This window comes from Mytilus californianus, unplaced genomic scaffold (genome assembly GCF_021869535.1).
Source record: "Mytilus californianus isolate M0D057914Y unplaced genomic scaffold, xbMytCali1.0.p SCAF_8, whole genome shotgun sequence".
Taxonomy (NCBI): domain Eukaryota; kingdom Metazoa; phylum Mollusca; class Bivalvia; order Mytilida; family Mytilidae; genus Mytilus; species Mytilus californianus.
In genome coordinates this window covers 69452353-69478213 of record NW_026262734.1, presented here as the reverse complement: position 1 = coordinate 69478213, position 25861 = coordinate 69452353, and the positions used below count along the sequence as shown (strand labels likewise).

The 25861-nt window shown below is 31.6% G+C and overlaps 1 protein-coding gene across 1 annotated transcript; it reads right to left on the bottom strand.

Annotated features, from left to right (window-relative positions):
• Window positions 1-5: 5 nt before the first annotated feature.
• On the bottom strand, window positions 6-24557 carry LOC127712173 (phosphoenolpyruvate phosphomutase). The gene is made up of 9 exons (XM_052218468.1): window positions 24427-24557; window positions 17321-17370; window positions 14225-14321; window positions 11433-11645; window positions 10905-11005; window positions 10070-10187; window positions 8549-8628; window positions 6702-6878; window positions 6-4753 (listed from the first exon to the last, which is right to left on the bottom strand). Exons 1-9 carry the CDS (start codon window positions 24494-24496, stop codon window positions 4670-4672), a joined length of 990 nt encoding a protein of 329 aa, XP_052074428.1. The 5' UTR covers window positions 24497-24557; the 3' UTR covers window positions 6-4669.
• Window positions 24558-25861: the final 1304 nt, after the last annotated feature.

The following is a 25861-nucleotide window of genomic DNA, read 5'->3' as shown; positions in this document are numbered from 1 at the left end:
TTCGATAATAAAGAAATTAAACCTGCTGTTTATTTATCCCTCAATTTATTTGGATTTCATTAAATATTTGATCACAATTACATTTTAAAATTATTCTAAATAGATGAAAGAATGAATAATTTCAACTACCTATCATTTTCTATGTAATTTTAAAATAAGAATTAAGCTCCTGATAATATGCACTAATAAGATTTCCAGAATAAAACCATGATAAAGGATTAGAATAGAGATTGGAAACAGGGAATGTGTCAAAGAGACAACAGATTATGAGAAAATACTGGTTGAACATAAAGTTAGACTATGTAGCTGTAAACTTCTAAGCATTGGTAATTAAGAGCAGAAAATAGCTCAAGGCCACCAATCCTGCACCCAGATGGTTTTGAAAGAAAAAGGTGCCCATGTTAAATGAATGAAAAATCTAGAGAGAATCATTTCCTGCCAACACCCTGAGATGGCTTCAATTGGCTCCTAAACAATAATGTATACTAGTTCAACCAAATAGACAGCACACTAAACTCTGAAACATACAAATGAACCAAAATTAAAAATTACAAACGAGACTAACAAAGGCTAGAGGTTCCTGAGTCCTGAGTCTTTGGGTGTTTTTTTAAAATTTTGGTTCATTTGTATGTTTAAGAGTTTAATGAGGCATCTATTTACCTGAAATAGTAAACATCATTGTTTAGGCCTTTTGAAGCCTACCTTCGGTTGCGGGATTTTCTCACTGCTTTGAAGACCCATTGTTGTCTCTTTGACACGTCCCGTTTCCATTCTCTATACTATCAAAAATAAATCATTTATTTGTTAAAATTCTTCTGTGATTTAGCTGTACTTGCAAATACTTCTATTTGCTACTTTAATACCTACAATTTTATAAGGTACTAAATTTATTACATTTTTGAAAACCAATTTGTAGATACATGTTCTAAGTAAATACCAGTACCTACATTTATGCATTTCTAGCATAATTACTGTCTTTATTAGTTTTTGTTTTATACATACTGGAACTTATTGCGATTTTTTATCAATTCACTTTAAAAAGTTAAGACCACGATTGAAAAAAATCATGATTCAGGGATTTATAATATAGATGAATTAAAATGATCTAAAATAGAAATGCATCAAAGAAAACAAAAAGAAATAAATTAAATTGAATAAAGCTAAAGTAAAGTTGTGTATGTGTGAGTCTCCATAACAGCAAATTGAAATTCACTTTGCGACCTATATTAGAAACTTGCTTTACAGAGGTGTCTGATGAAGTAAATTTAACTGTATGAATCAGCATTGGTTCTAATAAAAAAAAATTGCAATCACAATATCTTATAATATTCATTCCAACCAAAAAGTAATTCTGCATAGATAAAATTCTTAGAATTTTTAATATAAAGTAAGTTGACCACTTTTAAACAAAAATATAACCAGATCTTTTATGTTTTGAGCATTAATGTATGAAAAAGTTCTTAATAATTTAAACAGATTCACACACAATACTTACTAAGTTATTAACCTGTTAATCAAGCCAAAAATACACTCAGTGTATAATATAAATCTATGAGATTTCATTTTGTTCTCGTTTTTATTATAAAAACAGACATTGTGAAAAAGAAATGAGTAGACATTTACAGACCTAAAGTATGGGCAGATCTTTCAATAAAAATATCAACTAAATGAAATCAATATAACAGTAAGCTAAACATAAAAAACTAATTACAATTAAAAAAATTTAAATACAGCTTTCAACAGATTATGAGAAAATACAGGTTTAATAGAAAGTTAGACTATGTAGCTGTAAACTTCTAAGAGGGTCGTAATGGGGGTACCTTCATGACGAATAACGGTAAAAAATCTTGCCAAATGACGTTAACGGTAATTTTTGGTGCATGACAATAAAATGTACACTTTCTTTAAGACGATAAAAAAAATTTTAAACATTTTTACCCTTTGGGACAGTTGAGCTAAAAATTAAATGATTAGTTTTCTTTGAACACTTTTACATTTCAGTATAATGTCACAAATAGTTCATGTCACTTCATGTAAAATGGCAGTTTATTGGCCTTTTCAATAATCTTCCAATAGCCATATACGTTAGCTTTGCTTTGCTTTGCTTCAGTTTTCATTTGATAAAAACATAAACCCATCAACTTTCTGTTAGAACAAAAATCACCTTTTCCTGAGATTAATACTTTTATATATATATGTATATATGCAAAATAAAGCAATGAAATTTAAACTTTTCCAAAACAACTTAGTATCCAAATACATGTTTTATATATAATAAATCTGTATCAGTAAATGTCTATCAAAGAAGGTAAAAAAGGAATGCATTCATACATATACATGTTATTCAATACAGACATACATGTACAAAATACTGAACTTATAATACGTCACAAAGGAAAGTGATCATGAAATGAAAACTGGTGAACAAAATAGGAAAATGCATTTATAATTAGATACTAGGTCAACATGTACAATGTTTCCCTCTGAAAATGTTCAAAACTGACATTTTAAGCTGCCATAAACTTGGTCAAAACTCTCATACATCATAAACATTGAGTTTTATTCTAAACATATTGTAATACAAAAAATTTAGTTATTGATTACAAGAAAATTTTCTCATAATACATAGCATTTATAATATTCTAGTCACGTAAATTTCCTCACCTATAGGAATCAAAATCAAAACATATATTTTCCAACATTTCAGGGAATAACAAACCCAATACATTTAAAAAATAGTTTAAAATATGCAACTTAAAGTTACTGTGTCTAGCCTCCAAAAAGTTACAGCAGAAAAATCATGTTTTAATTATTTGCACCAAGTTCCATGTATTGTCCTGTTTCAAAAGATCTTGTTTTTCCTTCATACAAAGTCAATTTATGCATATGAGATAAAAAAAAAATTAATAAAGGTTTTCTCTCTCATCATTTACCTTTGGAAAAACCTTTCTAACTTTAATGAGAAGAACAATAGAACATTTGATTTTTGTTTTCATTGAAACTATAGGTGAAACGTTTTAACCTATAAGAATTGGCACAACTATTACTTTTCTTTTAAAAAGTAATTATACATCAGGAAGATTGATCATTTTCACTGTTTATTACTTTATAAGAAGATACTTTCTTTGACTTTATGGTAATTATTTTTGATTGTCAATAGATGATCATAATGATTGATTGATTGGTGTTTAACGCCACTTTCAGCACTATTGGCTTTTCGTGGCAGTCAGTTTTTATTGGTGGAGGAATCAAAAGTGCCTGTAGAGAAGCACCAGACTTTGACAGGAAAACTGACAATCCCAGACAATTAAGATAGATTGGAGTCAAACACACCTGCCACATGCAGGGTTCAAATTCACACCCTCAGTGTTGACAAACTAGTGATACAGTAGTTGAACTACTTAGACCACTCAGCCACTGTTGTCATAATGACAAGTTTGGTCAGTCAGTTGATAATACGTTCAGACAACAATTCTAATAATATATATGGGTACCAAAATACCAAAACCACATTTTTATCAACTTTTTCCAAATAACCCATCAGTGTCAGTTAAAAATACAATTCACAGCTACACTACAATTTTCCCTAATGCATAATGCATAATTCATATTCTATCTTCATACATCCCATATCAAAACAACTATTTTTTTTTCTAAATTACTCCTTTACAACATATTGCCCACAATTTAATACCTTTACTTCTTTCACAAAAAATGGCATAATAAGAAGCCTTGCCTGTTAAAATCTAAATGTTATATGGTGAAAAAAAACTGTTTTGCTACAAGATCACATTGTAAGCAACTTCCAAAACAAATGTAAAGGTGTATAATTGTTTACCTTAACAAAGTCATTTCTGAATCATCCCCATTTCACAAATTATTCTACACTTTCACAATTTCCCCACAAAAATTGGTTTCTTGACAATATTTATATCAAGAACTATATATCATTAATAAGATAAAATCATCTTAATACTATAAACATAACATCCCACAAAACTTAAAAGAGGATAGATATGGTCTACCAAAATCACATTCTTATCAAAATTTCAAAAAAATAAAATCATTTGTTTCTTTGATTTACAATAAATGTAATATATATATACAGTATAGTTTAGTATATACTCGTAATATCAAATTTCCATCTTTAGAGAAAGCATGAAATCTGGGTCAAAAACCAAATTTTGCAAAATTTTAAAAAGTCCACACCATGATAAACATCTATAATGATTACAAAGTTGATGTAACCATAACTTCATGGTAAACTACTTCATCTAAAACCTTATACCTGATTTACATTACGATAACATTCAGTGAACTGTGACCTCTGGATGAAAACCCTAATTTGTCATATACAATTATTCATATATTATAGCCATTAAACTAATATAAAGTCCTTATTTATAATTATTACAATATCTTATATTGCTTTGAGTACAAGTAATAAAAAATGTATATTCTAGACCATATATATCCCTTTAACAAATCTAACAAACACTGAAGTTTAAAATAAAAAATTTACCACATGAATGTACACTGATTATTAACAATTAATACCAGAAAAATCACCGGTGCAGATACTTTGCTGCTTAGTAATACCTTAAAGGCTAATTCACTTGCAAGTGAAATATTTAAAGAACACATTTTTTTCAGCACCATGATTTAAAGTTTAATTTTTTGGCAGATATTTGTCTTCAGCTTTGACTAATTCGTCATCTCTTTGTAACCTGAATATTTCTTTCACACTAACAATCTAAAATTAGAAAATATTTCTTTAATGTACTGTCATATTAACTACACAGAATTCTACTGTTATGATTGAAATTCAAGATTCAGCAACTTTTAAACAAAAATTTAAGGTTGCCAAACAGCTAATAATATTTTATCTTGAATTATCATTATAAATTTAATGAAATGTGGTTTAATTCCCAATGAGACAACTTTACATAATGATCAAAGGACAAGAGACTCACCTGGTTAAAAAAACAAGTCTGCTAATGAGAACCTTTAATCACACATGCAGTCGAACCTCTTTATGTCGAAGTTGAAGGGACTGGTCAAAACTATTCAACTTATCTGAGGTTCGACTCATCCGAGGTCGAGTGTGACGTCATAAATTTTGGATGCACGTAATACTGCATAAGCTTTGTGCGTGTAAACTAGATATTCTAAACGGTGTGTCTTTTTTTCGATATGACACTTTATGATTGTGTTTTCAATCTCCATAATTGTTGGTCCCTTGTTATAATTAAACACAAGTACACTAGAGATACAAAACATTCACAAATAAAATCAATACACACACACAAATATTTACAAAGGTCAGTCACTATAAATTATGAAATCACTCACGGATCGAAACAAGTTCTGAAAAATCTCTGACGAGGGTCGTCTGCTTTGCATTCAATCATTTTAAATTAATGTGTCATACTAATAATTGATTGTCTTTATCCTTTTATTTATTGTAATTAAAACAAATTAATTCTAACGATTCATTTAATCTCAGCTTGGGTCATCTAAATACATTTCGTTTTTATGTCATGTGTGTATATGTTCAACACAATAAAGTTCCGCTTGGACGATCAACAAAGGTGTTAATTACCGGTCACCATAAACATGTCGTATTAACTGCTATACAAACAAGTATGTTTACACAGCTGTGATTTTTTTAGGAAATGATTAGGTTACATAAGAAATACATCTGATTTGAAATTTATCATTTAGTCTGCATCCTTCGAACTTCGAGACATCGGGGTCAATTTACATTAATTTTACATCGACGGGACTATAAAATTTACTTGACTTAACCAAGTATTTGAATCAACTGAGTTCGACTCATCAGAAGTAAAAAAGCATTGATCAAACGGGAATTTTACGGGGACCGAGAAATTACTTCAACTCATCTCAGTTTTCGATACAACGAGGTTCGACTGTACTAGTTATTCTTTGTGTTGCTGATCATTTTTGCAATTTATATTTTTAACCTATATATATATAGCTACACAACTAATGGTATACACCAAATATTTAATCAATTTAGTTCCCTTCGGCTTAGCTGGGACTTTAAGAGACAAGTAGCAATGAGACAGCAACCTGACACCACAAAACATAGAGGTCAAGACACAGTCTTAAATGATATACATGTGTCTATATAAAATGACAAGCTCTATTCTGTCTGTAGTTTAAACAAGTTGTCATGGTTGTGGATATGTCTAAAATCTTTAGATGAAGAAAGCATTTATGACATGAAAAGTCATTTGTGCTCAACCTACCTCAGCTCAGTCTCAAGAAAGCATTCTGACCTCAAGTGTGAAAAGTTGTAGTGAGGGTTTAACTCAGGAACAAAGCCTTTAAATCAGTATTAACTTCTTGTTTACTAAGCAGCAGCCTTATAAAATATGCACAAAGACATCAAATTGAGTCATTGAAATTTGAATATGTACTTTGGGTAACATTTCTTAGTACTGTGGATTTTTAGCTTGTGAACTAACAAGATAAAAAGTTTAATATGGTGGGTCTGTCTAGAAGTTCATATCTTATATGATATTAACATGGTTGAAAGACTGCCCATTCTCTGTAAGTATATGAAAATTCATCTTTTATGCTGCAAACAAAATGGATGCTAAGCAAACAATAATCAATAAATCCAGCTACAAACCAACAATGTATTTCAGCAAAATCTCACAATGAACAATAATTACCTTATCTTCTACATTAACTAATGATTGGTCATCAAAGATCTGTTTGGTTGTTTGTTGCATAGCCCTGACAGAAGTTCTAAGGTTATGATTGGCCCATATCACCATAGAAACACCCATATCACGAAAATGGTCTGTTGGTGTTTTGTAGTATTTTGTTGGTACAATCACTACAGGTCCCTGAAACACAAGAATAGTTTGATAGTAAAGCAATAAACTGAAAAATTATTGATCTGTAAGTATTATAGTCCATGGTAACAAACAACCGGTCAGGTGTTCTGCTTCCAATTCCTTTTGTCACAGGTGTTATAATAAAAACTGGCCACTATGATTCAACCAAAGTCATTGAAAGTGGTGTTAGTACCAACAAAACAAACAAACAAACCAAATGAAATATAATCACAACCAAGGATCAAGAAATTTTTCACACAATTTGGTCATTTTGATATGAATGATATGCAACGGTTTAAAATTGAAATGATTTAAATGACTCAAAGCTTTAAATTTCTCAGGAATCAGTCCCCCTTCTTTTGATTTTGAGAGATGAAATAAAAACCAGAAGTTTAAAGATAATCATAAATTAAGGTTGCACTTTGTAAATACAGCTGTTTCTCAAACCACGCCTCTTTTGGGGAGATATATAATATTCATAGATAACTTGACTTGTTTACGTACTGGTTCCCGGATATGATCTCTATGTTTCATCTCATAGAGACATAACTTGGGACTGTTACCAGTATAAAAACCTATTGTTTTGGTGAAAATTGAATTCTGAAGTAGGTAAAAAGTGGAGGTAGGGATAGTACAGAATTTTAGTATAAGTTTAAACTCTAACAAGTTCAGGGCATATAAATGTTGAAAATATGCCGCACAGCCCTAGGTTTTGACCTTTGAATAAAATAGCAGTGCATATCAGCTTTCCATTCTAGGATATAATTTTTTACGAAACTTCATAGTAAAAGTGGCACAGTTTTAGCCGCAAAGGGAGTTCCTATGGGAAATTGCATTGTCTATATTTACAGAAATGCAACCTTAAGGGTGATTCCAAATACAGTTCTTTCTGGTTTTTTTAAAATGGCAGGAAACCATTATATTTTAAAAATTTAGTAATTGTATTTGCTGAAAAGTTATTAGATAATGAAGTAACTTGCCATAGAATAGAATTTCTTTTTATTAGTTCTGAGCTTGATCACTACTGTAAGGTATGAGAACACGGTTAAAAAGTAATTAGTTTCCAGTGGTCAGTATCTCTTGGAGGCATTAATAAGGTAATTAGTAGGCCAAACTATACCTGAGTGGCAATTTTATTACCAGAAAAGCATTGCAAAACAAAATTAGTGAAAACTGGTGATAAAAACACCAATCTCAATGAAATGACCAAAATTATTTCTGTAAAAAAAATACAGTTCTTGACCTATATCCCAATCTACCATTTCAGTCAAGCAGGTTTCAGTTTAAGGTCATGTCCAACAAATTTGACAGTTTCCAGATCCATCATAAAAACTACTAATAAGGTTCCAGAAGTTAAATTTGAAGTCTCATATGATTCTTCTCTTTTTCTTTGTTCCAAAAATGATTTTATTATTTACAGATGGATAAAAGGAGCTGTTGGGTATTGTAAAATAAAGACAGCACCTAATGACACAAATAATCAAGATATACCTTTCTAGAGTATTCTGAAAGGTAGAAATAACTACCAGCTTTAACAAAAAATTTTATTTTATTTTTGGGTATCAGGTTAAGATAATATCCAAGTATCCTCTCTATAAAAATTTATTAATTTATTAAGCCCTCTGAAATCAATAACATATGTTCATAAAACAGAAAATCTTATAGATCGAAATACAAACCTGATTGTTCCAAGCCTTCATAAAAGCCTCTATGTCAGATGGATCACCCTTTTTACTGTGCATTAAAATGGCATCTGCACCTATAAATAAAGATCAAATTGAAGAACATAAATTTACAATAAGCACATCAATGTATGCACATAAGGTAAACAGAATTCTTTTTTTTCTATTGCACTAGTACTGCTAATGCATGATATGAGGATATTCATAAAAATAAGATCATTTCTAAAATCACTAAAAGTTGAAGTAAAATAGGAACAAAAAACTGAACTGTGAGCTAATGCTGTATTTGGTAGACAGGAAGCTGATGAGCAATGGCTGTGAAAAGCATTACAAAATATAACATGCTTGCATGAAGCCAAATACCAAATTTAAGGGTACTCCAATTTGTAGTTCCTGAGAAAAATGTGACAGAAATTTTCATACATTGCCTAAAAGTGTAAGAATATACATGTGTATCAGTATTCTGTGAACAGGAGGACGATGAGCGATGAATGAGAAAATGTATCATACTGTTTAATATGCTCACAGGAAGTTGATGAGTAATGAATGTTCAAATGCATCACACTGTATAATATGATCCCTTGAAGCTTTACATCAACTTTCAAAAGTTCATACATGGCTTTTATGTGTGAGAGTTTTTAAAAATGGAAAATAAAAAAAAAATGTGTCTAAGGACACAATGCCCCTACACAGCTTTGCAATTTTAAAGTCATAAAGGGGCATAACTCTAGAACGATAAGTGACTCACTGCCCAAATTCGAACAACTCTGCAAGTTATGGGTCTTAGCATTGTGTATGAGTTTCATAAAATTTGGATGAGGAAAACTTAAGTTAAAGTGCAGAAATGTAAAAAATTGCAATTTCCTAGTTATAAAGGTGCATAACTTTAGAACGGTAAGTAACTCACTGCCCTAATTTGAACTCTATCTGCATGTTTTGGTTGATTTTAAAATAAAATTTTGATGAGGAAAACTTAAGTTAGAGTGCAATAAAGAAAATGGGACAGACGGAAGGACGGAAGGAAAGACAGACGGTCAAGGTTAACACTTAATGCCCTCGTTGACTACGGCGGGAGCATAATAAGTTTTTGGTCATGAAGTTGTTAAGCAATAGATCAGAAATGCATCACTTTGTAGACAGTATTCACATGAAGCTTGCTTCCAAATTTCAGGAAGCTATGATTTGTTTTTCCTGAGATAATTGCTATAAAAACTTCATGGGATGGACAGATCTAGATGTATACTAGTATACTCCACTCCTTTGGACAAGACTTTCATAATAAGGCGGGTGTTAAACAGTATACCCTCCCACCTTTGGAGCAGGGATATAACATTTTTTTGTTCAAAACAACAAGATGAAAATAGCTGATTTGTCAAAATTGAAGCTGGTTAAAGTAAAGTATCAATATTCTATGTGCTCAGTATACACAATGTACTAAGGCTTGATTGAAGTTTAACATATATGTTTAAAGACACGTTGTTTTTGTAATATTAAATATAACAGCTGTGATTTGTTTACCTGCATTTCTGTATGCCTCTGCCCTTTTCAGAGCTTCATCCAAACCCCAGCCTGCTATAAAGGCTTCCACTCTAGCTACAATACAAAAATCAGGATCTGTCTGTGTGTCTTTACAAGCCTGAAATTAAGTGTGGTACTAAATATTGTGGAAGTGACTAAACAAAATATTCTTGTGTTTTTAAATGGCATGCCACTACTAGTAAATGTAGTATAGAAACTGCCACTAAAAATATAAAAGTACTGTTTGTTCATGCTAAAAAGACACTTCAAGTAATCTTTGATGATTTCCTTTATATATGTAACTTATCAGTTACTTACTCAGTATAATTTAAATATTTTAAAACCTTTTTTTTATGGAAAGAGACACACAATTGGTGAATCCTATATCTAAAATCAGCATAAGCTGAAAGTTTTGGTTTGCTTTAGATAATGAAAGCATACAATTGAAGAAGAAATCTTGCTTTTGAGTATTGTATGCTGTTTGCTTCCTGTCTTCACCTCCGAAAAATGGGACAATTTGAAAACAGAAAATTTGCTGCATCCACATTGATTTCCATTTTGTGATATGATGAGAAACATTAACAGGAATAAACTTATACTATTTTTATATCCTTCACATGAAAACTAGCTGATTTCTGTTAAATTATTGAAAATTATGTTATAACATCTTATTCTACATCAAATTTGTTTTATACAAAGTAACAGAAGAGAACTTGTTCACAATCTTTTTGCAGTGAAAATTATTTCGATCAGAATAGGATACAACACAGGTTTTAATTTAACTAATGACAACACTTCTAAAATGAAACCGTATGAAAATATTAATTTTTATTACCTTGATTTTCAAAGCAAATTCTTCAATATCAGCCAATGGTTGTGCTCTTCCATCATGTAGAGAGTTTGTTTTAGGGAACAATTTGTCTTCTAAACAGGCACCTTCAACAAATTTTCAAAAATAAATTATTTCAAGCTTATGGAGACAGCACATACATTTTCATCTTTTTAGGTTTTTAAAATATAAGCTTAATAGAATGCCACTAATATCTGAATGCAATCAAAATCAGATTTTTAGCATTTGAAATCTACATTTAAAAACACTAAAAAGATATCGGGCAATACATTTATATATCATGTACATTGTCTTCTATTTGCCAAATCAACAAATTTTTCCAGCATGGCCAATTTGTACAAATCAATCCCAGCCTAATTTAATCTTTTCTATGAAAGTAGACATGTTTTATGTTTCTTAAATTCATTTAAAGAATAAACCAAATTATCAAGTTATTTCAACCAAGAATAAGTGTTATTCTTTGGTCCTGAACTGGCATTTTTAATTGTGTTTCTGAAGTTCACAACAATATACCTGCTACTCCTCTGTCTTCAAGTTTCCTGACTAGTCGTCTGGCGTTATTGAAATTCCCATATCCAGTATCAGCATCCAGCAGGATGGGTACATCTGAAGCATCACTCATAAACTCTAACACTTCTACAACTTGTGTCCACGATGCTTCGTTACTATCTCTCACTCCTAGCTGAGCAGATACTGACAATCCACTTCCCCAAATACCCTTAAATCCTATAAAGTACAATTTAGTGAAATATCCACAGAAATAATGTTTAATACACAAAAGACAACTGAACAACAGTAACTATGGTAAATCTGATGAAGTGTTTAAAAGTTCTTGTCCTTCAATTTTATTGCAATAGACACAAGACCAATCAATTTAATGTTAAATATGTACAGTAAATACAAATCTTGAACAAACAACAATTGAGCCAGGGAATTTAATGTGATTCCTGTTAATGCATCAGGGTGCAGATTTTCTCGCTGTGTTGAAGACCCATTGGTGGCCTTGGGCTGTTTCTGCTCTTTGGTCGGGTTGTTGTCTCTTTGACGCATTCCCTGTTTCCATTTTTAATTTTATATACTAGCAAATATGTCTAAATTTAATTTACACTTTTTGTCTAGTGTCATGTAGGTACTGTGGATTTATTGTTATATATGTGGGATACCAGTTTTCTGTGGTTTCATGGGTACACCTGAACCACAAATTTAAATGTTCAATGAACAATTTTTTTTTATATAAGCTTGTATGCAAAATTTGGCAAAAAACGAAATCAGATATACATGAAAATACTTTTTTTTCTTCAATCCACGAAAATTAGTACCTACGAAAATAAATGAATCAACAATATGCAATCGCTCTAAATCAAAGCCTTGAAAGTATATCTAAACAAGAGGTTCATGAGAGCCTGATATCGCTTATGTAATTTCAGTTTCAGGCATTTGACTTATTTGTAGATCTTAATTTGCTGCACAATTTTGTCATTTACACTTTCTCTCTTTCTATAATTATATTATAGATAATACATAACCCAAAACTAAAATTTCCTAAAAATTAACTATTTCTGGACAGTAACCCAACAATAAGTTGTCCTATTGGTCTGAAGATTATTTGAAAGGTAGATCTAAACCTGTTTAACACTTTCACCTATGTCAGTTTTGCTCTTACTGCTTTAGTTTTTGAGATGAAAGCCAAAAACTTCATTTGACCTCTATGTTCTATTTTTAGAAACTACCGCCATATTTTTGAATGAATCAAATCCCCGAATACAAACAACAAGATACCCTAAGGAACATTCCATTAAAGTTTTTAAGTATTTGGCCAAGTAGTTTCCGAGAGGAAGATTTTTGAAAAAGTAATAAGACTTTCACAAAAAATGTAAAAAAAAAAAAAGTTTTAAGGGCAATAACTCTTCAAGGGGTCAATTGACTATACTGATCATGTTGATTTATTTGTTGATTTTTACTGAATATTTATTGCCATTTATACTTTCTCTCTATCTATTATAATATTAAAGAAAATAACCAAAAACAGTAAAATTTAATAAAAATTAATTATTTTGGACAGTAACCCTACAATGGGTGGTCCAATTTGTCTGAAAATTTCATAGCAGATAGATCTTGACTTATTCATCACTTTAACTCCATGTCATTTTTGCTCTAACTGCTATAGCTTTTGAGATAAAAGCCAAAAACTGCATTTGACCCCCATGTTCTATTTTTAGCCATGGCGGCCATGTTTGTTAATGGATCAAAACTTCGGATACAATTTATAAACCAGTTACCCTAAGGAACATTCATTTAAAGTTTAAAAGTATTAGGCCCAGCAGTTTCAGAGGAGAAGATTTTTAAATGTTAACAAACATGTTAAAACAAATAGTGTAAAATTGTCTTAAAGGGCAATAACTCCTTAAGGGGTCTCAATTGACAATTTTGGTCATATATAATTTTTTGTAGATCTTACTTTGCTGAACATTTTTGCTGTTTACAGTTTATCATTATCTTGAATATTTTTGCTCTAACTGCTATAGTTTTTGAGATAAAAGCCAAAAACTGCATTTGACCCCTATGTTCTATTTTTAGCCATGGCGGCCAAGTTTGTTAATAAATCAAAACTTCAATACAATTTATAAATCAGTTACCCTAAGGAACATTCAGTTAAAATTTGAAGGTATTTGGCCCAGCAGTTTCAGAGAAAAAGATTCTTGAAATAGTTTACGACAACCATGAAAACAACAGACGACGACGGATGCCAAGTGATGGCATAAGCTCACATGGGGCCCTTTGGGCCCAGTGAGCTAAAAACTTTTGCTGAACAAAGAGTGTTGTATATATGTACATCAAGAACACCATATTTGATATAGTTATTCAAATTTGGCCTTTTTAACATTTTTTGATTTAAGCGTCACTGATGAGTCTTTTGTAGACAAAACGCCTGTCTGGTGCAAATATAAGATTTCAAACCTGGTATCTATGATGAGTTTATTTAAAAATCTACATCATGCAAATACTTATGCAGTGTGGGTAATGCTTATTGTAGAATACCCTACAGGGACCTATAGCTGCTAACATCTATGTCCTTTGGTCATTTATAGATAGTTTTCTCATTGGCAATTATACAACATCTTCTTTTTCTATATACACAGAAAATTAATTTTTAAAAATCTATATATACTGTATCACATATTTCACTAGTAAATGAATTTTAATCTTAAATGGTCATCTGAAAAGTCTAAACAATGTTTTTTAGTATTATTTTTTTCGTTTTAAGCAGCAAAATATTTTAGATGAATCAATAGCACTTTAGTTACCTGCTTCCTGAACTATTCTGGCACTCAGACCATTATGAGCCTCCATTATAAATTCTAAATCTTTGGAATTCAGCATCTGTTTCAACTGAGTAGTTTTCTGGAAAAAATATTTCAACTTACAACTTTTGATTTTATCCATCTGCATAACCTGAACCCCATAGCCACAAACATGACAAAGTTATGCATTCTATTGAAAAAGGTAAATAGTTCAAAGTAATTTCCACAACCTAGCCTAACCCAGAAAGTCTGGGACACACTCTCCATATTATTCAATTTAAATGTAGTAGTCATTTGCAAGCATATGAGATGCAAATGGCATAGGGTCATTTAGAAACACATAAAAAAACACAGCTTTGCCAAATTGGGCTGAGTTTCCTATATACAGCAATTTCTGGAGCATGCAACAAGAAATTAAAAACCTTATCTGTAACCATTTGAGTATTTCAAGAACCTCATACAGATACTACTTTGTACCTAAAATTTAGATACATGTAGTCTTGAAGATATATATAGCAGTTGTTCAAACACATTTTGCAAATGTTCATGATGACTTCATATATTTGCAGAATTACAGTATGAACAAAATTTTCAGCAAAATATCTGCTTGTCAGTCTGAGATTGCATTTGACCAGAATATTGTCAATCGCAATCACACATTTTTTCCTGACAATCAAGTCCTATAACCCTTGTTATGATAATAGTGAAATCAACTAAAATTGAATTCAACCTGTATTTCTTTGTTCATAGAATATTTGAATATTTTAAACTTTGAAAATTTTAAAATTCTAATTTCTATAATTAAAACATATGTTGCTATACTTTTTTTACTCAATGTATATATATATTTCCTAAAACTTGTATAATGAAGACTGATATGAAAGTTTTAATTGATAAATCCATACAACTTAATGTTATCCATCTCATAAAATTTTGTATAGAAATGTCTGTGTTGACATGGTGAGATGAAGTACTTATTCATCAGTCACTTAGTCTAATATGTCCACAGCATTATTTATTGATTCTATGTTATCAGCTTAAGATCAAATTTTATACATGTGTCCAAAATCAATGATTACACTGTTGGTGTAGAATTCATTTATCTGATCATCATGATCACTATAAATTAATAATGATGTAAATTTTAAACAATCTCCATTTAGTGTAACATGTTTAATAAGTTTAGTTTGGAAACATGTAGAACATGTAAAAGTAAAACTATAAAATTTTCAGATTTATATTTCAAATCAAAGTGGGATGATAAATAAAGGATAAAAAGAGTACATGCATATAGCCCATCTGTCAATCATCCAGTTTAGAATTACTGTGAGTGACTTCAAATTTATCAAGCTTGTTTGGTTTCAATTGAATTACTGTTTCAAAGGAGAAGCTTTTGTTTTAATTTAGAAGCTGTAATAATCAAATGTAACAAAATATAAAATGGAGTGTCAGGTTTTGAGGGGGTGGCAATCATATGATTAAGATAGCTGAAAAAAACCATTTATTTTTACTGCATTTAACCCTTCTGGAAGCTAATGAAAACAAATCTTTCCTTATTTACAAATACTCTAGGGAGCCTTTTTTCAATCATTCTCCTAATATTTCTTTATTATCCCCTTAATGGTAGTTAAGGAAACTGGTGATACAGGAAACATGCGAAGTGATAATAATGTAAGTCCTGAACTTTGATAAAAATCCTGTCACTGTTACCCCTCTACAGATTTATATCAATAGTGTCTATCATACTATGCAAAGGACGGTTAAGTCAATGCTGGTAATTTAGACATTATAGCCTTGTCTGATCTTGTGCTCTGCATCCAGGATACTTAATGTAAAATTGAGAATGGAAATTGGGAATGTGTCAAAGAGACAACAACCCGACCAAAGAGCAGAAAACAGCCCAAGGCCACCATTGGGTCTTCAACACAGCGAGAAAATCCAGCACCCGAGGACAGGCTTCAGCTGACCACTAAACAAAAAATGTATACTAGTTCAGCGAAAATGGACGTCACACTCAACTCCGAAACATATAAATGAACCAAAATTAAAAAAACATGCAAGACTAACAGACAAGAGGTTCCTGACCTGGGACAGGCGAAAAAATGCGGCGGGTCCAAACATGTTTTGTGAGATCTCAACCCTCCCCATATACCTCTAGCCAATGTAGAATAAACTAACATGCAGCAATACACACAGTAAAACTCGTTTAAAAGAAGTCTGAGTCTCGATGTTAGAATAGGTAACAGAAGAAAATAAGCAACATGACAATGATCAAAATAAATTAACAAAGGACTACTAGCAGTTACTGACATGCCAGCTCCAGGCCTCAATTAACATGATTGAAAGATTATGTGCATGCATATATATCTTACTCTTACTGTCAACTTACAAAAAATGACTTACTAAAACTGAATTTTCAGTTGAAAGCTGGATTATAAATGAAAGGTCAGATTTAAGCTCTTAACATCCCTCATGTTTTTCTTTGTTTATTATAAAATGCAGTATGAAAATAACTTTATAGAGTTTATACAAATTCCAACATCTGGTAATTAATAGAATATTGATGTAAAACATTGCATTTGAAAATCAAAGGGGTGATCAATTCTACTGTCAGTGGAAAACATTAAAGGTGTTTCATCATTATTATATCAGTTAAAGAGCCCTACAGATATGACAGAGCTCATGCTACTATGTTAAACTGTACATATCTTGTCTGACTCTATAAATTAAGTTTACTTACTTACTTACTTACTTATGGAATGGTTCTTCTGCCTTGGAATGAATGTCCCCAAACAGTTTCAAAGTGTCTCAATTGTTCAGAGTTAAGTATTTCTGGTGTGAAAATTGTGTAAATTACAAAATATTTCATGCAGGGCTCACCACACCAGACAAAAAATGGACTATTTTAGAGAGCAAGTTTCTCTCCCAAGGATTTCTGATGCAGCATACTACATTGTATAGTTATGTTTATAACAACATACCTTATTTCAAGAATAAAAGGCAAGGTTCGAAATCTAAAATCTTTGTTACCCAAAGTATTGTAACTTACATATTATCATCCATCCCCACCCAGCCCTCCTATGTTCTGTAACACATTACCTTGACTTTATTTGACATGCTCCTCTTGATAACTTGTCCATTTCCAATCTCTGTAATAATATTACATTTGTGAGAGGATATCTGCATAATGATACAAACTGTGAGCTAAAACTGCTGAATATATCTTACATGTATTTCCCTTTTAAATACAACATTTATGACTGCACATGCTCTCTTTTACAACCTTTAAATAAGTTATGATGTGTAAAAGCGTTGGGAGTGTACACAATTTTTAGTATGAAGCGCTTCCAAGCTTCATACAAAATATGTTTTGGTCAAAACTTTAACACTCAAATAAACTCCAGTCTAGGTACCAGAGATGGGTGTAGGAGGGTGAAATCAATGCAATATTATTTCTACATCTACATCATACAACGATCCATCAGCACATTGATGACTATACGTCGGCGCATCGCAAACAGACACTTATTAAAAGATAACAATTTTATGAGTGCAATAATCAAAAATAATTTTGTGCAAAAATTAAAAATAAACACATTTACATATATTTACAAACAGGGTAGATACCTAAATATACTGACTTTGGATCAGTATTTAAACTAATCCAAAGAGTTAACGTTGATGATGTTTTGTGGAAGTGAATTCCAGAGTACAACTGTGAATGGGAAAAAGCTGTACTTAAATAATCTGTTCTGGTGCTGAATGTTTGATATTGTAGTGAATTGGTGAATCTTGTGTTTTTGACTGGCTATGGTGAAAGGTAAAGGTTTGGATCTGCTGCTATAAGTTAGTGTGTGATTGCGAGTTTCTAGTGACTTCCATTTAAGATGGTCAATCATGGCACTACTGGTGTTATGGAACCTGTTGGTGATGTAACTTGCTGCCCTTCTTTGTACTTTTTCAATATTATTTTTTTGTTTTTGGGTGTTAGACCAAACTGAAGAGCAATATTCTAGGTTTGATCGTACCATCGATTTGTAAGCCAAACTTTTTGTTTCTTCCTGATTTATTTTTAAGTTTCTTCTAATATCTTATTTGCTTTAGCCATGTTAGCAGTGATGTTGTTAATATGGGTATCCTCTCGGTCTTAATGATAATATCATGGGAATTGGTAATATATCAAGAACCGATTCTGTTAACATTTTAGATATAGTTTCTAAAACTGTTCGTGAAAACCGTTCTAATGGGCGTAGAAAAAATCGCAATCAAAGAAAATTTCGGACCAACCATACAAATATTTCAGACCTAATTTCTATTTCAAAAAACAACGGCAGACATTATCTATTAACCAAGCTCTGTTCTTTACCTATAAATAAATTAAATAAAATTTTAGAGGATTGCAACACAATTTCATATTGCAGTCCTAAGTATGAAATCGTTCAAATTATAATGGCATATTGTTATTCTAAACTGTTTCCCAAAATTGATCGCCCTGAAGATCATAAAAAACATTTGATTAAAATAAAGTATGTCAATAAAGGTTTTGATTTTGTAAATATTGCAGGTATTTTTAACGACCATTCTGTTAAAGAACAAATTCCTGGATATTTTGATAATACTGAACTCCCTCTTATTTGTTATATTTACAAGAAATCTACCCGGAAATTTGTGTTTAATTACAGCCAAGTCTGTAAAGATGTAAATATCAGTGAAAATACACCTACGTCATGTAATTGTAGTAATTCCGAATACACTTATGGCCCCATTTCCAATGTTATAACAGGAGACCTTAACATTGTTCACGACCAAGAGTTAAAATCATTCCTCAGTAAAGGATCTAAATATCCCCCCCCCCCCCCCCCGTCAATTATTAATTGGAATGAGTGTCGTAATATCATCCACGACTCACTTCGTGCTTACTGTTTGAAATGGATAAAACGGGAAAAAGCTGACAAAAAATCTATGGACTCTTTTTTTAATTCAGTAATGACATGAATGAAGATAGTTGATATACGTATACAACATTTTAAAGAACATTTTACTCTTAACAACAACCATAAAAATCCTATTTCTCGTATCAAACATAAACTAAAAGAACTAGCCAAGGAATTTGTTTTTGTCCCGGCTGATAAAGCTGCTAATAATATCATTATAGTTTGACGTAAATTTTACATTGAGGTTCTGCAAAAGGAAATCACTAATTCACCAACATTCCAACTGACTTCATTTTCAGAAAACGATATCTGTAACAAACATAAAGTATTACATGTAGCTACTTCTTTACAAGCAGAACCAAATACAATGAAAGTCCCAACTATGTACTGGCTTCCGAAGCTACACAAATCACCCTACAAATATAGATTTATTTCGTCTTCAAGTCATTGTTCCACTACTAAATTGTCTATTCTACTTACAAGTACACTTGGTACAATCAAAAACCTGATAATAAATTGTTCAAATAAGGCCTTTGAAAATAGTGGAATTAATTACTTTTGGAGTTTCAAAAACTCGTTGGAAGTACTTGATAAATTGCATGCATATATTGGTGATTTTGATTTTTCTACCCTATATACCACTTTGCCTCATATTCTTATTAAGAAAAAATTCACACACCTAATTAAATGGGCATTTAAAAAGTCAGAATGCGAATACATATGTTCATACTCTTTTACTCAGTTTTAGGTCATTTTTTAGTAGCAACAAACAAAAGAACTATGTCAATTGGACATGCTTTGAAACTATATCTGCCCTTGAATTTTTACTTGATAACATTTTTGTTCGCTTTGGAGATTCCGTATATCGTCAAGTTATCGGAATTCCAATGGGGACTAACTGTGCACCACTTATTGCGGACCTGTTTTTGTATTGTTATGAGTTACAATTTATGACTAAAATCAGCAAAGACCCATCGAAACAACATCTGATACAAAAATTTAACAATACTTTTAGATATTTGGATGATATGTTGGCTCTCAATAATGACGACTTCAGTATGTATACTAAAGAAATTTATCCTGTTGAACTTACTTTAAATAAAGCTAATACTAACAATGACCACTGTCCTTTCCTCGATCTTGATATCTATATCATTAACGGGAAGCTTAATACAAAAATTTATGATAAAAGAGATAATTTTTCATTTCCTATCGTTAATTATCCATTTTTAGATGGTGACGTTCCCTTGCCACCATCTTATGGTGTTTATATATCTCAACTTGTACGATTCGCTCGTGTATGTAACAACGTATTAGATTTTAGCGAGAGAAATTTATGTATTACTGAAAAATTATTACACCAGGGTTTTTCGATATCATAAACTAGTCAAAACATTTACTAAATTTTATCATCGGTATAAGGACATCATTCCTAAATATAACATGCAGACATCTTATACGTTCGGGTATCTCACATCCATTCTTTTATGGTAATATTCTTTACAAAGCACAAAAATGTCAGTATTCACCTCAAAAGCTAACAAAACCTTTAAACAGACTTATTAAGAAGGGATATAGTTACGATACTGTTGTCAGGTCATTAAAGATTGCATATTTTGGCTTTATTATTGATTCACTTATAGGGTCTTTGCATCAGAATTAAACACATTTATTCTAAAACCAGTTGTTGGCATGACACGGGTTATGTTCTTCTCATATATTTTATGACGGTATAATACTAAACCCCTAACAGGAGGGATTGTGCCTGATATTCATATGATGAAGACATAATCTTTCAATCAGTTTAATTGAGGTCTTGAGCTGGCATGTCAGTAACTGCTAGTAGTCTGTTGTTATTTATATATTATTGTCATTTTGTTTATTTTCTTTTGTTTCCTATTCTGACATCGGACTCGGACTTCTCTTAAACTGAGTTTTACTGTGCGTACTGTTGTGTGTCTGTTTTTTCTACATTGGCTAGAGGTATATGGGGAGGGTTGAGATCTCAAAAAACAAGTTTAACCCCGCCACATTTTTGCGCCTGTCCCAAGTCAGGAGCCTCTGGCCTTTGTTAGTCTTGTATCATTTTTAATTTTAGTTTCATGTGTATAATTTGGAGTTTAGTATGATGTCCATTATCACTGAACTAGTATACATATTTGTTTAGGGGCCAGCTGAAGGACGCCTCCGGGTGCGGGAGTTTCTCGCTGCATTGAAGACCCATTGGTGGCCTTCGGCTGTTGTCTGCTCTATGGTCGGGTTGTTGTCTCTTTGAAACATTCCCCATTTCCATTCTCAATTTTATCCCATGACATTTTGTTGGATAAGGTGATACCAAGATATTTTGCTGTGCTTACGGATTCTAAAATGTGGCCTTTAAGTACATAGTTATGATTGTATGGTGACTGTGATCTTGTTACAGTGAGGGAGTTGCATTTTTCTCGGTGGAATTTCATACCCTAAGTTTGTTCCCATTTGGCTAGGCAGTCTAAGTCATTTTGTAGGATGGTACAATCTTGCTGATTTTTAATTGTTCTGTATAAAATACAGTCATCTGCGAGTTTCTTTGTTTAAGAAATCTTTTATGCCATGCTTTATGCTCATTTTAGCATGGGTAAGCATTATATTTGTCAATATCTGTATACCGAGAGTTAGCGAGGTGTTAAATATTGACAAAGATAATGCCTTCCCATGTTAAAATTAGCATAAAGCATGGCAGGATAGAATTATTTCGATGCTGATAAGAATATTTAGAGCTTTTGTACTTCGCAGCGGACCTATATAGTACACATTCAAAAGGCAGCAATTTTGATTTGATGAACCAAAAATGTTATAGAAAATCAACAGTTGAACGATAAAAAAATTAACATATATATACGTAAACTTAATTTTAGAATGATTTTATTTAATTTCCTAGCGAGCAACACCAACAAAACTGTCCATTTCGACCTCTGGCATTGTTCAAAATACAACTGACGTTGCAATATCAATTGTGACGTCAATCACGTGCAGCCCATGTTTTATTGTAATTAGAACATGGCTTTGTTTCCAAAGCGAAAGAAGGACGTCATATTAGAATTCCCTGTACTGTTTACTAATTTTATTGTGTGAGTCTGTTTTCATTTTTTTGAACAATTTATTCCTTTTTCTAATAAGTGATTTTATCTCTTTATTAACCCATGGTAGTTTCTGTTTTGTGTTATTTATCATTTTAGTTGGAATTGACTCTTCCATGGTTTTCAATACCATTGTTTTGAAATTTAAACCCAAAGTTGATCGATTGTAAGTTCTTCTATATTTGCAATATTGTCAAGATTTATATTATTTATCTTTTCTTTAATTTGCTCAGTATTTACTTTGTTGTATAGAAATACTTTTCTAGGTGTTTTTTCGCTTTTATACATTTGTAGGTTTTAAGTTGGATTCGATGTATATAATTTCGTGATCTGATATTCCAGGAACAACTTCAGTTTTATTTACTATAGAGCTGTTATTAGTAAAAAAGAGATCAAGTATAGACTCTGATGTTTCTGTATAGTGTGTTGGTGTTGTTACAACTTGTTCTAGATAGTTGTCTTGGCACATGTCTATTAATTGCTGACATTGTTTTGAATTGTATGCCTTTTGTTTTATGGAGTAATTATTCCAATCGATTCCACCTAAATTAAAATCACCACCTACCAAAGGTGACAATTTTCACTATGCCTTATTCTGGAAATAGATTTTCCTAAGTGTGTTAAATAGTCCTCATCAGTTTTATTTGGAGGTTTATAAAAACTACCTATGTATAAATCAGGTGACCCTATAATTTGCACCTTGACCCACAGGTGTTCACTTAAGTATCATCAGATTTTAAATCAGGTGGTTCTGAGCTGAGATATTTGTCAGATAGAAGTATAAATACCCTGCCATGAGCGTCTGTTTTACAAGTAACTACTCCATTGCATGATCCACATGGATATTTTGATGGTTTAGAATATACCTTCTTGACTGATTTAGTGTTTAACTTGTTAACAGTTATCATGGTTATATTTGTGTCAGACGAGACTTTAGGACTTTCATCGTTTGTAGGTCTGTCTGTGTGTTTTACATGTAACTGATTGTCAGTGCAAATTTGGTAACTTAATGGTTCATACGTGTTTGTGCATTCAAATGGTGTTGAGTTAAGGATGCATGATGAGAAATTAGGCATTCCGCAAAGATTACATTCCCATTTAATATTTTGTAGACCCTGATAGATATGAGTGTCCATGCCTAAGCAGTTTTTGTGGTACCAGTAATATTTGTCCCAAGAATCGCAGCACACACCTGCAGTTTTCCAGGTGACTGCCTTACTGCAAGTTCCACAAGGGTATTTTAGTGCTCTAGGACCAGGGTTTGGTTCTGGGGCATATGAATTTGCTAACAAGATTGCAAAAAGGTAAAGCAATGCTTCCTTCTCAGGTTTAAGTCTTTTTTTTTAAAACTTATTTTTATTCAGACACACAATGACTTTTCTAATTGGATGTTTTTTACAGTGCTATTTTATGTTGAGATAGTAGACAATTGACAGGAAAGATGGAAGGTAAAATTAAGGCAGTTAGTGTTATAAGTGTCTTGTGTATTGGTATAGAAAGTTGACATCTTCATGTACCAAATGTTAGTTTAACAATTAGTCCAAATAATTATGACATCTTGAAAGGCTATTATATTTTTTTCTTTGACGCCTTACATCGCAGGAAGGCGTCAAAGCAAAAATTTAAAATAGCCTTCCAAGATGTCATAATTATTTGGACTAGTTTAACAATATATTATCAGGGAAAGTTTATTATTTTCCATTAACTATTATTGAAATGAAACAAAACACTGACCTTGTAAGAAATGATTTTCTAATATTAAGAATACATTTACTACTATTAAAAAATACTGTATTTTTTAATATTAGAAAATTTCCAAGCCAAAGACAAAGTGGACAAAAAGAGCTGTCTTTGGTAGCAGCTGAAAAAAAATCAGGTAACTTATTTGGGTGTTTTACACAAGTGCAAATAGTACTTTAATATCAGTATGTTATTTAATCCTTCAGAAACACTTTCCTCAAAAATAGCTGTCAATAGATTTTCGGTGCTCTGGTCAAACTTTTGTCGAACTGGTTTACTTCTGAATGTTACCTGTCGCCTACTTACAATTACCGGTATTTCATACGAAAAGAACCAGTTCAAGCACCTTGCGTGTGCGTGCTAACACGATTCTAAACATTTTGTTTGAAATTAAAAAAACATAATTTATTTTTACCATGTTTCATATGTAGATTCAACATCCTGCAAAACGTAAATAGTCTATAACTTGATGAAATTCCTGCCATTTTGTTAGAAACTGCCACGCGACTCAGACGTGTTCGATCTTCTTTCTTGTTTACACACGTGACTTGGTTCCTAACAATAACGGTATGTTCAATCAATCCGGATTGTCATGATTGACGGAAACATGTAATTAAACTGGGACTGTTATAATTGTACTAATATAATATAATAGTCCCAAAATTAAAGTAGGAATTTCTAATCATAATAAAATTAAATTTATATAAAACTAATATTGAAAACATGCGTGAACAAAATGCACGAGGATAAAAGCTTATGTGAAGGGTTACTGCCAGTCACCCAACGTCAAAACCGTTGCACTACGAAAAGTGTATACGCAAGTTAATGTAGTCCCAACAAAAATGATAGATCTAAATATCTAAAAGGAAAACTATTTGAGCATATATGTGCGGTAAAATAAAAAAGTGCTATGTTTTTTTTATTATCCTCTTTGTAATACTTTGAAAATTACTGTTTATTGGAAATATTTAAATACCATTTACAGTCGTAGCAGACAAAATGAAAAGTGACTGTAGGTCACATTTACATAGCACCAATTGCAACTTTTAAAATGTTGTAGATCTGTTCACGTAGGGTATCATGAATTTGCAATTATTTATATGAGGGACACGGAGGAAATTGAAAAACAAGCCATGAAGCATGGTTTTCAAAAGTATCTTATGATTAAGACATGTCTTACAATGGTTTAAGGACATGTCATAAGATATGTATCTGAAGGCGTCTCAAGTCATGATATTCATAACTTTGATCGTACACTTAAGACACCTCGGGACATTACTTATGATGGTCTTATGATTGTCATAAATGTTACGACATCACACATTTTCTTATTTGCTCATGCAACATGCAGAATGAGATCTAGGATTGTGAAAAAAGGGGGCCCAAACTAGGCATCGTTTGGAGTGATATATGCTAAAAGTCTATACATAAACTATATGTGTAGCTTCATAGGGGGCGAGGCCCTGACCTCTCTTTTAACATCCGTTTCTGCATGCAGCCTCTCTTGCTCTCTTTTTGGCACTGTTTATTCTGTCGCTTAATCTACTAAATAGTAAAAATTTATTTCTTCTTCACTTCGTCATTTAAAATTTGAATGTCCTGCGACGTACAATTTGGAATCCTTTTCTTTGTAATGATTATTTTTAATAAATATTTATGATATTTTTCTTTGTATAGTAGTTCATTGACGTATTTGCACAGGCATTCTATGTATACCAAATATTAAAAGCATTCCTAATTAGATAACACTTCATTATAATAATACATGAACACGAAGTTCTAACCATTAAATTTAAACAAATTATCAACTCAGATTTTAACTCCTATTCATATATAATTTTTATGTTCAT

Excerpts from the sequence above, each read along its gene's own strand:
- LOC127712173 (XM_052218468.1), bottom strand. The coding sequence starts at position 24,496 with ATGGCAGGAATTTCATCAAGTTATAGACTATTTACGTTTTGCAGGATG. Across the intron at positions 11,646-14,224 it reads CAGAATAGTTCAGGAAGCAG|GATTTAAGGGTATTTGGGGA; the intron begins GTAACTAAAGTG and ends TGTACTTTATAG. Across the intron at positions 4,754-6,701 it reads TAGTTAATGTAGAAGATAAG|ATTGTTAGTGTGAAAGAAAT; the intron begins GTAATTATTGTT and ends TTCTAATTTTAG.